The 16,840-nt window shown below is 33.5% G+C and overlaps 1 protein-coding gene across 1 annotated transcript in view; it reads left to right on the forward strand.

The window, feature by feature from the left end:
- LOC145260194 (uncharacterized) overlaps positions 1–14,512 on the forward strand; it is a 60,257-nt gene extending 45,745 nt beyond the window's left edge. The window contains exons 7-8 of the mRNA XM_080118017.1: positions 1,718–2,302; positions 14,291–14,512. Coding sequence (XP_079974143.1) covers positions 1,718–2,302; positions 14,291–14,347 — 642 coding nt within the window. The 3' untranslated portion in view covers positions 14,348–14,512. The remainder of the gene's footprint in view (positions 1–1,717; positions 2,303–14,290) is intronic.
- The last annotated feature ends 2,328 nt before the right edge of the window (positions 14,513–16,840 follow it).

Consider the following 16,840-nt stretch of genomic DNA (forward strand, 5'->3'; position numbering starts at 1 on the left):
ATACCTTTATAACTATTTGCTAATATTTTCTCTCCTCTGATGAGATGGTAGACATCGAAACCCTATAGGTTAAGGAGATTAATTTTCTAAAACATTCTTTGTCTTGCTTAGAATAATAAAAATTCTTTGATATGAAACTCAACCACTTCATTTCATTTCAATCAGAGTTTTTTGAAATTCATTGAATTACAATTTAATTTATTTGCTCTATCTTGAATATCGAGCAATTCTTGTTTAGATGGGATAACTTATAGAATATTACTGCCAGTAATATTTTGTAAACCTACAATCTCACGTTTACATAACCACTGATTGTTAAATAAAAACTATTCCGAAGAATATATATATATATATATATATATATATATATATATATATATATATATATATATATATATATATATATATATATATATATATATATATAGCTCCATGTTAATTCATATATATATATATGTGTTTAGGTTGGTGCAAAAATAATCTTTTTGATGTTCAAGTTCCAAAAATCATAACCTCTTTCATAATAAACTTTATTAATTGAATTAAAAACCATTAGAATCGACACATTTTTGCCAACGAGAAACAAGTTTATCCTATTAGCATAGATATCTATAGTCTCTAAAATTGGGACATAAGTAAACAAATTTCTAATCAACACGTTGTTAATAAGAACACATACATTTATTAACAACTTCAGACTTTTGTAATAAAGTCCGCAAAATAAAACGAATCTTTAAGACAGTATTTACCGTAATGTTTTAAGAAAGGTTGTAAAATATTTAAGCTCCATTTTGCAACTTGATGCTGTGATGGCCCTACCATAGATAAAATTGGTCTCAAAGCGATACCTGTTTTGTGAGTTTTAGGTAAACCATATAACCTGGGACGAATCGATCCTGAGGGTCTAATCTCATTAGCTATGCTAGAAGGAAGCGATAGCTAAGAGAGAATACACCGAAACTACTAGAAAACACATTGAAGCGCAAAAATTAGGAATCCACGATTTCTGGAAAATCTACACCAGTGTAGTAAATAATGCACAACAATTCTCCCACTATCTGATAATCTTGGAGTTGTTTGCACGGCACATTTCTTTCTTCCCTTAAACATTTGAAATGGTTACGTCTGGCAGTTTCTTTTTTACTTCCTAACTTTTGCACAGAGGGATACTTATATAGACATTAGCGTTGAGACGATTACTCGAAATTAGGAATCGAAAAAAATCGATACTTTTTCGGGTATCGGAATCAGAAAACATTCGTGCCTATTTTCCGATGCCTAAAACGATTCTTTTAATTGTTTTATTTCTTTTTTTTTTTTTTAAACTTAATCTTCGATGACTCATATTAATGATGAAATGATAACCATTTATTGAGTTTAAACTTCCGATAAAACCATAACCTATAGATCGCACTATGAGTGTACGTTTCATGTGCGAAAATATATACACGTAATACATGGGTTTTGTTGTAATCACCCTGGCCCTCAAAAAAAAAAAAAAAAAAAAAAAAGATTAAAAAACTCTATATTTATAAATTTGAAAAACACCCGAAGCGGGAATTTAGAACAGAATCAGTAATTGTAAAAATTTGGGAAAATATTGGGATCATTCGATCACTAATAGATACAAACAAATACACCTTGGTATTTATTATAAAGTAGATGTTTGATACTTGGTTGTTTTTGTTTTATGCATGATTATTTTTGTTTTATTTAGTCGAGCAACGGCACTAGCTATTTGGAACTGACAGCAGAATTGGAATGTGACGAAAGAGGAGAATCGTCGGATGTAAACGATCAGGATTATTTTCCGATGGAAGATAGAACTGATGAGAGTCAAGAGCACAATGATATTTCGAAAGTACAATCTACAAAAAGTCACACTCCAATAGGAGAATCTTTCTGTCAACACGAAGATTCAAAAGCATCTGAGAAAGATGGCGTTGTCCACGAAAGTACGAGCCCCGCACCTGAAGATTTTCAATTACGAAAAGAAACTGATGAAGAAAGTAAAGAATCTGGCACGATTGCTGCCAGTGATGAAGGAATGACCCCCGAAAATGTCGAAATGAGTAAAAAAACATTGCACATTACGGATACGCTTAATCAGTTGGAAAATGATGCCAAAGCGTCTAAAGATGTTGAAGAACAAAAAGATGCTGAGGAACAAAAAGATGCTGAAGAACAAAAAGATGCTGAAGAACAAAAAGATGCTGAAGAACAAACATATGTGAAGAACAGTGTGTTCGCTGATTCTCCACACAGAACGGTCATATTTCCGACAGTCTCATTTCAGTTTGACGTAAGTAACTTTCGATTTTTATTCTATGTTTAACTCCGGGCATTGCTGTGTAATGTTCTGATTTGTTTACGATTTATTTAAGCATGAACGTCCTAAATCGCAGGAAGGTTGGCCATCTAAGAAAAATGTGGAAGGATCACGGGGGAAACAACTTGTGTTCATTCAAGTAGTAGTGATCACAAGGGGAGACAACTCGTGCCTATTCAATTAGTAGTGTTGATAGGGAGGACAATTCATGTTTAAGTAGTAGCGATTGCAAGGGGAGACAACTTGTGTTTATTCAAGTAGTAGTGATCACAGGGGGAGGCGAAAACCCGTGCATTACTTGGTCAACCCCAATAGTATTTGTATCCAGTGGTACATGTAGAATTTCAGGATACTCTCAGGTGTGAGTAGTTTTCTAGCATGATAGCGAGAGCCCACCTCCCTTGTAGCAGCCTTCGCAATGTCCTCAATGTATTGGTTCGATGTTATATTTCCTGTGAATGTTAAGCTGAGGAGTTCGAAGGAAGAATTCTCAGGTGTTGTTTGTGATGGATGTCGGTGGTTGGAGAGGTTTCTTGTAATTATTACAAGCTTAGTCTTACTAGCATAAAATGTTACCATCCATTTAAGGCCCCATTCCACTACGGTCTGGAGGTCATTTTCTAACGATTCTGCCATTGCCATAGATTTGTGTCCATCGTTTTTTTTTTATTATAAATTATTTAAAAATAGTTAGGCACACTATGCATTCAAATAATGGTCTTTGGTTGTTCCTCTGTACTATATATATATATATATATATATATATATATATATATATATATGAATATACATATATATATAAATATACATATATATATATATATGAATATACATATATATATATACATATATACATATATATACATATATATATACACATATATATACATATATATACATATATATTCACATATATATACATATATATACATATATATGCATATATATACATATGTGTTTTATTTTTTTATTACCGTTTTATCTGTTTGGTTACATATGTTTCGGATGTTGGACCGTGTTTACGATCTAACAGCCTCGTCAGACCTTACAGAAATGGTTGGTTAGTATTAGGAAGAATTGTTTTTAGGAGGAATACGGAAAAAAAGAGGGGAGTTTTGGGGTAGGAGATAATAGAGGGGGAAGGCGGGTAATGACAATATTTCAGTTTTGAAGTTTAAAGTATATTAGGTTGTATTGTGTGTGGGGGGTAGCGGATTCAGGTAGACTTGGGTGGAGATATGTGAATATAGGGAGGGAGAGGGGAGAGAGGATGGCAAAGAGAAAAGAAAAAAGAGATGGGGTAACGAGAGGAGGGGGGGGAAAGAGTTTCAATTTTTGGGTTTTAAAATTTTGACTACTTTTTTTTCCTGTTCGATAAGGTATATTAATTAGGTGAGAGGGAGAGAGAGAGAGAGAGAGAGAGAGAGAGAGAGAGAGAGAGGGAGAAAGATAGATGGGAGGAAAAGGAGGGAGACGGAGAGGGAGAGGGAAGGGGGTTAGTACGGCTGTCATTTTTGGCAGTTACTGAGTTACGTTGTCGTTGTTCATTTCATAGTGGGTTGTTTTGTAACATCCGAAACATATGTAACCAAACAGATAAAACGGTAATAAAAAATAAAACACATATTTGCTCTGCAATAGTATTGAGCACTCTCTTCAGGTTTTTACTAATTACCAGTTTTACCAAATATATATATATAATACCAGCCTGGGTGGCCAGCGTTGCCCGGGTGTTTGGAGGTGCGTGTTGAGCAAAAAAAAAAAAAATATATGGAAGTAAGCAGGCAGGCTCGAACCCGTACCGTGAAGGAGGAAAAGAACATGAAAAAATAAACGTGACGTCTTTGCTGTTGCGCCCACCACCAAACCGGAAGTGACAAAGGTTAAAATTAAGGCTAGTCAATCGAAAGAGAGGATGACTTTCGACCCCTCCCTGTTGAATAGTGCCCAGTTGAGGGTGAAGAAATTAATGATTTTAACCAATTCTTCGATATTTGTCGTCTGGAGGGTTAAGCTTCAAAACAATACCGATATTGTGGAAATCCATTGCCTCTGTCGAAAGTTTTAGACAGATATACAAACATATACACATACATACATACATACATACATACATACATACATACATACGTACATACATACATACATACATGCATGCATACAGACAGACAGACAGACAGACAGACAGGCAGACAGGTGAGATTTATATTATAGATTTCAAAATGTTATGTTGTATTATTCATTTAAATCACAGTGACCTTTGTTTTGCTCTATGGAAATTGCTCTAGACAGGCCATGAAGCCACTTGATATAAGAAGATAAAAATACCACTGCAAGATAAAAAACTAGCCAATGATAAATGTTATTTAGATTGATTCCAATCCAAAAAAAAATTCTTCTCCCTTTGTCAAAAACCTCGCTCATGGAATGTGAGAACTAAAAGACAAAATAAGGGAAGTGAGAGTTATGAGGTTGTTAGACCTACTTTATACTTTACATAAATTGCAAATTGAGATTGATAGTTGAATGACGAATACTAAGAGAGTAGTGAAAATCTTGACATACCACCTACTGAAAACAACAACTGACCCAGAAAACAGTAATTCTTCCTCCTTTGTCAGAAACGTTGTAACAGAGTGTTCGCGTGCATAGGCAAATGCATGCGAAACGATGTCACTGGTAAAGAAAAGGACTATAAAATGGAGAAAGCGCACGCTAGAGAAGACGATCACTTTAGAGATGCAGATGACGTTCGAGAGAATATTTGGAAAGACGATCACATGAGGGACGTCACAGCAGTAATGAGAAAATGAGGAAATAACTGTCGTTATAGAACAAAAAAAAAAGAGGTTGAAGTTCTTTCCTATACGTTGTCAGCTTTGTGACTGAGACTACAACGTGTTCCACAATTTTTCCCGGTCCCGATACAATTACCGATTCTGATTCTTTCAAAATTTTTAAATATTTAGCTATAGAGCTCCCCCATCTTTTTTTTTTTTTTTTAGATTACCGTAAAAACTCACAACACAAATGTAAAAATACACTTGTGGAGATGATCCATGAAATTTTTTTTATTCTAACGGTAGTTTAAAATCAATGAATGTTCATATTTTTATCATTAGTACAGCAATGGAAAATTCAATTTTAAATTAAAAAAGAAACAAAAATAAATAAATAAAATGAAAAATAAATAAAATAATATAAAAAATAAATAAAATATACACACACTAAAAAATAAATTAAATTAATAAATAAATAAAATAAAAATAAACAAGTAAAAGAATCGTTTTTGGCATTAGAAAATAGGAAAAATAAAATCCGATTCCGATACCCCCAAATTCTGATTTCCAGTTAATCGTCCCAACACTTGTGTGTCTGCTCTGAAGATTTGATACGATATTTTTGTCGAAGTAAGCATTGAAATCAATGAGAGCTCATTGACATGCGGCGTGGTAAACTGTTTCGCCTTTTCACCAGTTGCCGCCACCTAATTCTCATTAATTATCATTCCATTTTTTTTTTACTCAATAAATTGCGTCGTGGAAATTTTTCATTCGTAATGACATTGATTTTTGTTTTTTTACACCCCCCACCGTCCCATTCGCTGCTGGGTAAAACCCAACATTCCCGATTGCTTTCCATTCGTTGTCTTCCCCACTTCCGACACTGCCAACTGGATAATTCTAATCATAAAATTTATGCGACCTTCATAATTTCCTCATTAACATTTCTTAAATTTTAGTTAACATTTAATTATATCTTTTATAGTCAATTATGAACCAGATTTTTTCATGTGTTAATTCTATTTTCCTATAAAAACAACTTATTAACAATCTACCTAACTTTGAACAACCTTGTTACTCTAGCTTCTTTTATTTTGTTTATTAGTTCTCACATTCCATGAGCAATGTTTCTGACAAAGGGTGAATAATTGCTGTTTTTTGGGTTGGAATGTTTTCATATGACACTTATCGTTCGTTAGTTATTTTTATTTTTATTTTTTTACCTTGCAGTGGTATTGTTTTAGTTCCTTACATCAAGTGGCTTCATGCCTTGTTTAAGGAAATTTTCTTAAAGCAAAAAAAAAAAAAAAAAAAGAAGCTATTATTGTTGCGTTATTGAATGTATATATAATTTTCTAGTTTGAACTTTTCAAATGCTTGCGAAATTATATATACACCTGACAATTCTTTTGTCATTGTTATTTCGTCTATGTGTTTTATATAGACGCACTTTTACAAAATCTATACATTCTGACGACGGGTGTTTTTGTAATCAACTACAACTTGTGAAATCAACACATTTTGTCAACATACAAGTTTATTTACAATTTACTTGACAGAAGAGAGAGATGGAACAGAACATCTGCGTTTAACAGTAAGTGTGTATGTATTTGTGTGTCAGGCGACGACGGAATTTGTCACTCATGCTGGACAATTGTCGGCTCTCCTCTCTTTACCTCTCTTTTTGTTAATGTTATTTGTGTCTCATAAATAAATCAACCGACATTCCTAAAATGTAAATATTTAAAATATTGTTTTTCTTTATTTTGCATTACGCAGTTCTGACTCCCTGACCTGGAATGTAAGCCTTTCTTTCTTTTTGGTGATAATTACAATTCAGGTCATTTTTATGGAACACAAGAATGTAGATCAAAGTCTATCTGAAATGTGTGTGTGTGTGTGTGTGCACACCTCTAATTTTATCGGCATTGCCTCAACTCAATATTCAACATTATTAATTAAATTAATAAAACATAGCATTTCAAAATATTCTATATATTGTACAGACTATTATTTGCATAATTATTTTTGAACAGTTCATAATAAATTAATGTTTTCTTATTCATTTGTAATTTTATTGTATTATTGTGTGTATATATATATATATATATATATATATATATATATATATATAGTTAATAGTTTTGTTGATATTAACAGTACTTAATTGACTAGTTTTTCAATTTGAAGTGGGATTGTTTTTAGCTCCTTACATGAAATAGCTTCATGCCTTGTCTAGAACTATTTCCATTAAAAAAAAATCAGAACATACTGTGGATACCCAAATTCTGAATTGAAGACAATTTCTAATTTACTTCATTATTATTCGAGCTATCTTAATGAGGTTGTTAATGATTTTTTTAATTGCAGATTTTCCTTCCGCCATATGCTTTTTATCCAAGTCACAACCGATTGATGATTTTTTTTCATCTCTGTTCCCCGATCAGGTTCACCAAAGGTTCTGCTGGCTAAATCTTTAGTTAAATTCTTACCCCAAACTCTTAAAATTCTTTAATTATTTTTGTAAATGTTATTTTCTCTCATCCATATTTTATTTATAAAGTTCAGTTATTAATTTAGAGTACAATGCATTTGTTAAAGTTATAATATCATAATGCTTAACGTTATCATTCAACCACGGTAGTGGTTGAATATATGCTTGAGTCCGAAATTGAATGAATCGAGACACATTCAAACCCCCACCACTAATTTTGTTCGCAAACAAATTTTAAACAGGTTATATAGTTGGATAGAACCCCTCATTTGCTACATTTTTTAAAAAAAATTTCGAAAATTGGTTCAGTAGAAAAAAAGTTACAACAAAATGTGTGGGTTCACAAACAGGAGAGTAAGTACATAAGTGACTAACGCTTTTTTTTTATTTTGCATAACTTTTTTTGTATATAAATATTTTTTACTGCGATTTTGCCAATATGAAATGTTAGCGTAACGGTTAGAGTACCGGGGGTTGGTGGAAAGATTTTAGGTTCAATCCCGTGTATCGTTTTTTTTGATAATTAAAAAACCGAACATTTTTTTAATAACAATTTTTTTTTAACTCTCCTTATGATTTTATAGCAAAAAATGGTGAATTTATCGATTAAAAATATTATAATTTATTATGACAATCAATAATAAATATTATAAATTTATATATTAATCCAATAGCAATGCCTGGAAAAATCATGGATTATATGGAAAAATGCGCGCATGAAAAGTAATATTCTTAAGATTTTATCAAACCTGGAAAAGTAAAGGACAAGAAATTCAAACTGGAAAAGTAAAGAGCAAGATATTCTAGTAAAGTAAAAAAAAAAGAATTTTTTAGACTTAAAATATTGCAGCTAAAAATAAAATTTGAATATTGATAAATATTTTATTTATTATTTGCATATGTTGTTGTTTATTGTTGAGATAGAAATAATTAAATGATCCTAATTATGATATAATAAAATTATTAATTTTTATGTAAATTATAAAATTATTAATTCCATCTACTAACTAACTAACTAACTAATGAATTAATTTTATTCAAACGATTTCCACTACATAAATATATGCAAATAATAGGGGGGAAATAAGTTCAATCCAGCGACTGACTTACTTTACTAGAATATCTTGCTCTTTACTTTTCCAGGTTGAATTTCTTGTCCTTTACTTTTCCAGGTTTAATAAAATCTTAAGAATATTACTTTTCATGCGCGCATTTTTCCATATAATATTATTATTAGGTCAGTGAAAAAGTTTTTGCTGGTTTTTAGAAAGGCCATTTTAAAGCATCGTAATTTATTTTATGCATATTTTTATCATTAGGGCTGTGACAACAGCATATTCTGTTCATTGTTCTGACTCTTGAGTATATATCCGTTAATATCTTATATGTTTTTATATAGACGGATGTGGTTCTCAGTTGATTGACTGTGTCTTACTGTGTAAGATATATACTTGAAAGTCAAAAGAATGAAAAGAATATTCTGTTGTCACAGCCGTAGTTATTACATAAACATATCACCATGATTAATTTATAACTTTTTTCTGGCAGATTATTAAAGCATCATTTCATTTTTTTTCTACAATGTTCTCACTCGTAATGAGTAGAAAACGACCTTTTTTAATCAACAAATGGGGGTCATCTTCCACCATGATAATGCTCACACAGCACCATTGACCAGAAGTCTTCTAGGAGAATTTGCTTGGGAAATATTGTCTCATCTTACATGTTCTCCTGACTTTGCTCCATCAGATTATTTCTTGTTTTGAGGATTACAAAACTATTTAACATCAGGTCATTAAGGTTAACATCAGTAGAGGAGATTCATATTTCATATCAAAATCTGAAGAATTTTACAAGTTAGACATTTATAAACTCACTAACAAGGAGACACAACGTTGCCCGGCATTTAATAAGGATCAATGAATGTTTCACCCTCTCATATTTTATTGTCATCGAAATTCGTGAAATTACCTTTTTTTCAATCAAATCGATTCATTGCTATCTCTATTTGAGGGCCCATCGTGGTGCACCCGGGAGGAACCTTCACATTCCTCTCCATACTGACTTAATCCATAATACATTGCACTGTAGAAAACTTAACTGTTTATTTTGAAACTGGAATCAAAGTTTAAAATGCAAAAGTCAAGTATCATTCTTCGATTGTGCCCTAAACAGAAACCTTCATTTTGAATGTGCCTCTGCGATATAAAAGAACCTACTGTTCATTTTATGTGCCGAACACATTTGTTTGTGTGGTGATAAAACTTCTCAAATGCATTTGTGATGTGTTAAAATGATAACTTTGATCAAAATCGGATTTTTTTTTTTTTTTTACATGGGGGTCACCACTTATCAAGGCCCGAAGGCCACTCAGGGATAAGGGTTATTGCGGCGTGTACAATAATCAATGAGATAGTATTGTAGCAATCATTAGTATTGGGGGTTTTGATAGAGTGTCTTACTTAAGGGGGCGGTTTGTCAGGAGTTTGTTTATGTTGGACTTGAAGATGTCCAAGTTGTAGTTAGGTGGGAAACAGGCAAGCGGCAGAGAGTTCCACTGGCGTGCAGTTCTAAGAAAGAAGCTTTGCTCATGGAATGTACGTTTGGATTTAGGCACAGATAAAGAGTGGGGAAAATGTTCCACCTGTAATGTTTTTTTATTTTCGATTATCGATTGTTAATAATTATTGGAGGCATTCTGGTACAACACCTATCTACAGACACTTCCAAACACATTTGTGTGAAATTTAAAAAAAATCGGTCCATCCGTTTTGGAGTCTATAGAGAATGAACTCACAGACACACATACCCACAGATAAAATTCCATTTTATATACTAGTAGATATTAACAGATGGAATCAAGTTATAGAGAGGCAAAGGTCATTATTGTTATGAAGATTTCAAAAACACAGTTTTTCACCTTCATGGTTAAATTTTAAATTTGCAAAAACATTTGCACCAACCTAATATTAGAGTGTCGTTTCTTAATATTATAGTGTCATTTCATAATATAGTGTCATTTTATAATATTATAGCGTCATTTCATAATATTATAGTGTCATTTCATATTATAGTGCCATTTCATAATATTATAATGTCATTTCATAATATTAGAGCGTCATTTCATAATATTATAGTGTCATTACATTTTTTATTTTTTTTTTCAAGGTAATCATCACTTATCAAGGCTCGGAAGCCATTCGGGGATAAAGGTTATTGTGTGTACAGTACGTTAGTGTTGGAGATTTGATAAAGTGTCTTACTTAAGGGGGCTGTTCATCAGGAATTTGATTACATTTGACTTGAAGACATCCAGGTTGTAGTCAGGTGGAAAACAGGCAACCGGAACAGAGTTCCACAGGCGTGCACTTCTAAGAAAGAAGCTTTGTTCATGTTTTGATTTCGGCACAGATAAGGAGAGGGGAAATTTTTCACAGTGTTTTTCGTGAAAGATTGGCGAGGGGGGACCAGATATTGGAATTCAGATGAGCACCTGCCATGGTAATAACGATAAAACAAAGACCGGCTCACAACGTCTCTCCTGTGGGAGAGAGGTTGCAGGGAAGAGAAAAGGGCCTCATCCACTAGGCCACAACGCCTATTTTGTACTCTGTCAAAGCAGGATAGACTGTTTCTAGCAGCTCCTGCCCAGATGTGGCAGAAGTATTCCATCCTTGGATGTACTTGGCTTTTATACAGATAGAGAATTGCATCAGCAGTGAGATATCTTCTGGAGCGGTAGGAAGATCCTACCATTTTTCCAGCGACCTTGACAACTGACAATGTACGTGTTCCATTTCAGATCAGGAGTAAAGGTCAAGCCCAGAAGCTTATCAAAACATGGAGTTTCCCCTTGATGAGAGCCACCCATTTCAATTGATGGCAGATGGGGATCAGAGCGTTGATGATGTAAAGATAGGAGCTTGGTTTTAGATGCATTAAAAGTAACCAGCCCCCCCCACTGAACCATGCGTTCAAGATCAGAGGAGAGAGAATCTGAGAGAACTTTGTCATTTACGGCCTTTGATGTGTTGCTATAGATGGTCGTGTCATCAGCATAGATGTCAACGAATGATTTAAGTATGTGTTTTAGGAGATCATTGATGTATATCAGGAAAAGAGTTGGGCCTAGGATGAACCCCTGAGGGACTCCAGCATTAATATTGAGGGCCTCTGATTTCTGCCTGTCAACCACTACTCTTATGAGCCTATCGGAGAGAAATGATTTAATGATCGAGAAAACATTTCCAGTTATACTGTAGCTGGAAATCTTGTGAAGTAGGCCTTTATGCCATACCTTATCGACAGCCTTTGATATGTCAAGAGCAATTGCCATAGAAAGGAAGCCTTTGTCAAGAGATTCGCGTATACTATGAGATATAACCGTTAGCACATCTGTTGTAGATCTAGCAGAACAGAAACCATATTGCATGTCACTAAGAAGGTTGTTTCTGCTGAGGTGATTGACTACTTCTTTATTTAATATGGATTCCAGCAACTTACTCATGACACACAGGAGACTTATTGGTCTGTACTGAGAGGGAGATGACTTATCATCTGAATTCTTAAATACAGGGCATACTGATGAGGTTTTCCAGGGTGTTGGGAAGCACTTCTCTTTAAGGCAACATTTAAACAGTTTTGTAAGTATGGGGGCAAGTTCTGGTTGAAGCTTTTTCAGCACAATGATTGGAATGCCGTCAGGGCCAGTTGCTTTACTGGAATCAAGGTTTTTAATTAGCTTGGCGACCTCATGCACAGATATTTGTATGTTGCAGAGCATGTTGTCCATTATAGGAGGAAATACGGGGAGTTGATGGCCTTCGTCGCATAGGGTAGAATTAGCTGCAAAGTTCTTGGCAAATAGTTTGGCCTTATCTGATACTGACGTGATGACCTCAGGTCCATTGATGATGGTTGGGATAGAACGCACACTTCTGTTCAGGATCCTGTTTGCTATTCCCCAAAACTGGTGGGAACCAAGCTGCTGCTCAGCTACTTTGGATTTAACAGACTGAGCATATAGCTCTCTGTCATTTTTTATTACTCTTTTGCAGTGGTTGCTGGCAGACCTGAAAGCAGCTTTAGTCTCAGTGCATCTATTACGTTGGTAGCTATGGAAAAAGTGATTTCTGTGCGCGATGGCAGCAGCACATTCTGGGGAGAACCATGGTTGGCTGTTAGGTTTTTGTTGGAATTTTTTGGATGGTATGTATCGATCTATGCCTACAATTAGCCATTCGGTCAGGTCTGATACTATGAAGGACACATCCTTTTAAAACATAGAATGCAGAGGTAGATCAGATATAAGTGTATGGAAGCTATCCCAGTCAGCGGTAGAGTATCGATATATAGTATGGTGGAGAGGTACACCTGAAGACTTATTGCATTTCGTTTTAATCTTAACTGATACAACTGAGTGGTCGGAAGATCCCAGAGGAGACAGAACGGAACTTGAACATAGCTCAGGGGAAGTTGTGGGGAAAAGGTCTAGGAGGCTAGCATACTGACTGGAGGTATCGGGTACTCGGGTGGGTTCATGAACAATCTGTGTGATATCATAGGCAATGGCAAAATCATGATAGAACCTCCCCTCATGATCTGTCTTGTTAGAGTGGGTCAGCAATTCCACATTGTGGACATTGAAGTCACCACAAATGTGGATGTTAGCTGAAGGGTGAGCAGACAGGATGTGGTCAATTTTTTCAGATATGCTCTTAAAGATTATTATAGTACCATTTTATAATATTATAGTGCCATTTCATAATATTATAGTGGGTGTCATTTCATAATATTATAGTGTCATTTCATAATATTAGAGTGCCATTTCATAATATTATAGTGCCATTTCATAATATTATAGTGTCATTTCATAATATTATAGTGTGTGTCATTTCATAATATTATAGTGTCATTTTATAATATTATAGTGTCATTGCATAATATTATAGTGTCATTGCATAATATTATAGTGTGTGTCATTTCATAATATTATAGTGTCATTTCATAATATTATAGTGCCATTTCATAATATTATAGTGTCATTTCATAATATTATAGTGTGTGTCATTTCATAATATTAGAGTGTCATTTCATAATATTATAGTGGCATGTCATAATATTATAGTGTCATTTCATAATATTATAGTGTCATTTCATAATATTATAGCGTCATTTCATAATATCATAGTGGCATGTCATAATATTATAGTGTCATTGCTTAATATTATAGTGTGTGTCATTTCATAATATTATAGTGTCATTTCATAATATTATAGTGTCATTTCATAATATTATAGTGCCATTTCATAATATTATAGTGTCATTTCATAATATTATAGTGCCATTTAATAATATCATAGTGCCATTTTATAATATTATAGTGTCATTTCATAATATTATAGTGTCATTTCATAATATTAGAGTGTCATTTCATAATATTATAGTGTCATTTCATAATATTATAGTGCCATTTAATAATATCATAGTGCCATTTCATAATATTATAGTGCCATTTCATAATATTATAGTGTCATTTCATAATATTATAGTGCCATTTAATAATATCATAGTGCCATTTCATAATATTATAGTGTCATTTCATAATATTATAGTGTCATTTCATAATATTAGAGTGTCATTTCATAACATTATAGTGTCATTTCAATTATTATATTATTTTAGGATCTACCGAATGTTTCTCATATCGAATGGAACACAGATACCTTTGAAGTACCCTAGTCTGAACAAGTGATGCTGACTGCAGATGATGCCTCAAGATGAAGAAAAGAAGCAAAACTGTTTGAATTAGTCATGCATGTCACCAAACATGATGGTCTACAAAGTTATCGACAAATACTTCACATTGAAGTAATTTTAATAAAATATATTTTATTTTTATGTAAACTGTATTTCTCACTTTTTTCACAACTTTTTTCTTTTTTAACTAAACTACCATCTTGGTTTTCCAGTCAAATGAAACTATTACAACAACAAGCAAGGGAGATCACTCTAAGAAACTAACACAAAAACAGAATTTCTTTTATCTAGAGACCAGGGGAGGGGGGGAGAACGTAACACCATGTGTTTTAATTTGTATGACAAAAATAAACGCCTATTTGCTCATCCTGTCATACACGAAAAGTCGTACCATTAAAACGCATGATTATTTGTGCCCCAGAATTTATTTTTCTACATGTATTTTTGTCGGGAATTCAATGATGCATATCTGCTTCTAAGGCACTTCCATAACAGGAGTTACTTTCTTCGAGTCTTATACCACCAATATCTGCAACGGAGAGATGAAACTTTCAGGTCAAGAATGAATAAGTTCAGCCATCATAACAACGCATTTGCAATCATATATATATATATATATATATATATATATATAATGTATGCATATATATATATATATATATATATATATATAATATTTATTTATATCAAGATAAACATTATTTTAATGTCATGATACAAGCAGAATCATGTTTTGGTCAGATTGGTTATAAAAATAACCATCCGACTCTCATCAGGCAACAGAAAAAAGTTTTTATCCTACTTTCAAGGCGTCATATTCTCAGGTTGAGAATGTGACACTTTGAAAGAAACATTTTTTTTTTTTTTTTTACAAGGGTGTCACCACTTATCAAGGCCCAGAGGCCACTCGAGGATAAGGGTTAATAGGTATACATTAGTCATTGTGATTTTAGCATAGTAAACAGTGGGAATTTTGTAACTTGGATTACTTAGGGGGACGATTCAATTAGAACTTGTTCACATTGGACTTTTTCTTTTTTTTTTTTTTTCATAGGTATCAACTCATTATCAAGGCCAAGAGGCCACTCAAGGATAAGGGTTAAAGAGTGTACAGTAGAAATTGGACAATATAATAATCATTAGTAATGAAAATTTGTTAAATTTGATAACTTATATGGAACGGCTCATCAAGAACTTATTTACGTTAGACTTGAAGACAACCATATTGTAGTCAGCCGGAAAGCAGGAAAACGGAAGACAATTCCACAGGCGTGCAGTTCTAATAAAAAAGCTTTGTTCATGGAATCTACGTTTAGGTTTAGGCACAGATAAAGAGTGGGGGGAATTATTGATAGTGTTTACAGCTAGACGAGTGTTTCTTGTGAAAGTTTTGCAAGGAGGGACCATAGATTGAAGCTCAGTCGAACACTTTCCATGAAAATAACGATACATCAGAGACAAACTCGCAACATCTCTTCTGTGAGATAGAGGTTGCAAGGAAGAGAAAAGGACATCTCCTACGAGGCTACGAAGTCTATTTTGAACTCTATCAAGGCAGGACAAGTCCTTTCTAGCAGCTCCTGCCCAGATGTGGCAACAGTATTCCATCCTTGGACGTACCTGGCTCTTATATAGATAGAGAATTGCATCAGCAGTGAGATATCTACTGGATCGATAGAAAGATCCCACCATTTTTCCAGCGGCCTTGGCAACAGATTTGATGTACGTGTTCCATTTAAGATCAGGAGTAATGGTCAAGCCCAGAAGCTTGTCAAAACTTGAGGCCTCCTGAAGACGAGAGCCATTCATTTCAATTGATGCCAGATGTGGATCAGAATGTTGATGATGTAAAGAGAGAAGCTTGGTTTTAGATGCATTAAAAGTAACCAGCCACTCCTTTCCCCATAACATAAAAACTTTTTTTCCATCGCATGGTAAGAGTCGGTTGATTATTACTATAACCAATTTAACCAAAACATGATTTTAATTGTGTAGTAATATTAAAATAATGTTTATTTAAATATAAAGGTACACATTGCTCTTTATTATTGAACACTATTATATGAAACTCGTTAAATTCATTGGTTATTATCTTTGTATATTCTTACTCTGGAATTATATATATATATATATATATGTATGAATGTATGTATGTGTGCGTGTGTGTTCATATTTAATCATAATTATCAAGTCCCTTTAAGAATACTTAAAGATAGGCACTGTCTGTGGAATTATAAATAAGGCACTTAACTAACGTTTATGCAATGTTCCCAACTTCCGCTCATACGAACACTCTAGATTATCAAATGTATTCGTCTGAATTCGGTGTTTAATAATTCTTAATTCCTTTCATTCCCGTGGCAATCGCTTGGTGGCCCTGAGGTAGAGGAATAGCAAATGGAGCAAAAGGTGGCTTCATGGTTGGGTTCGAATCTTATTACAGGTAGGAATTGCCAACCCTACACTGATGATCTT

The sequence above is a fragment of the Euprymna scolopes genome, chromosome 36 (assembly GCF_053919585.1).
Source record: "Euprymna scolopes isolate OS-2025 chromosome 36, ASM5391958v1, whole genome shotgun sequence".
Taxonomy (NCBI): Eukaryota; Metazoa; Mollusca; class Cephalopoda; order Sepiida; family Sepiolidae; genus Euprymna; species Euprymna scolopes.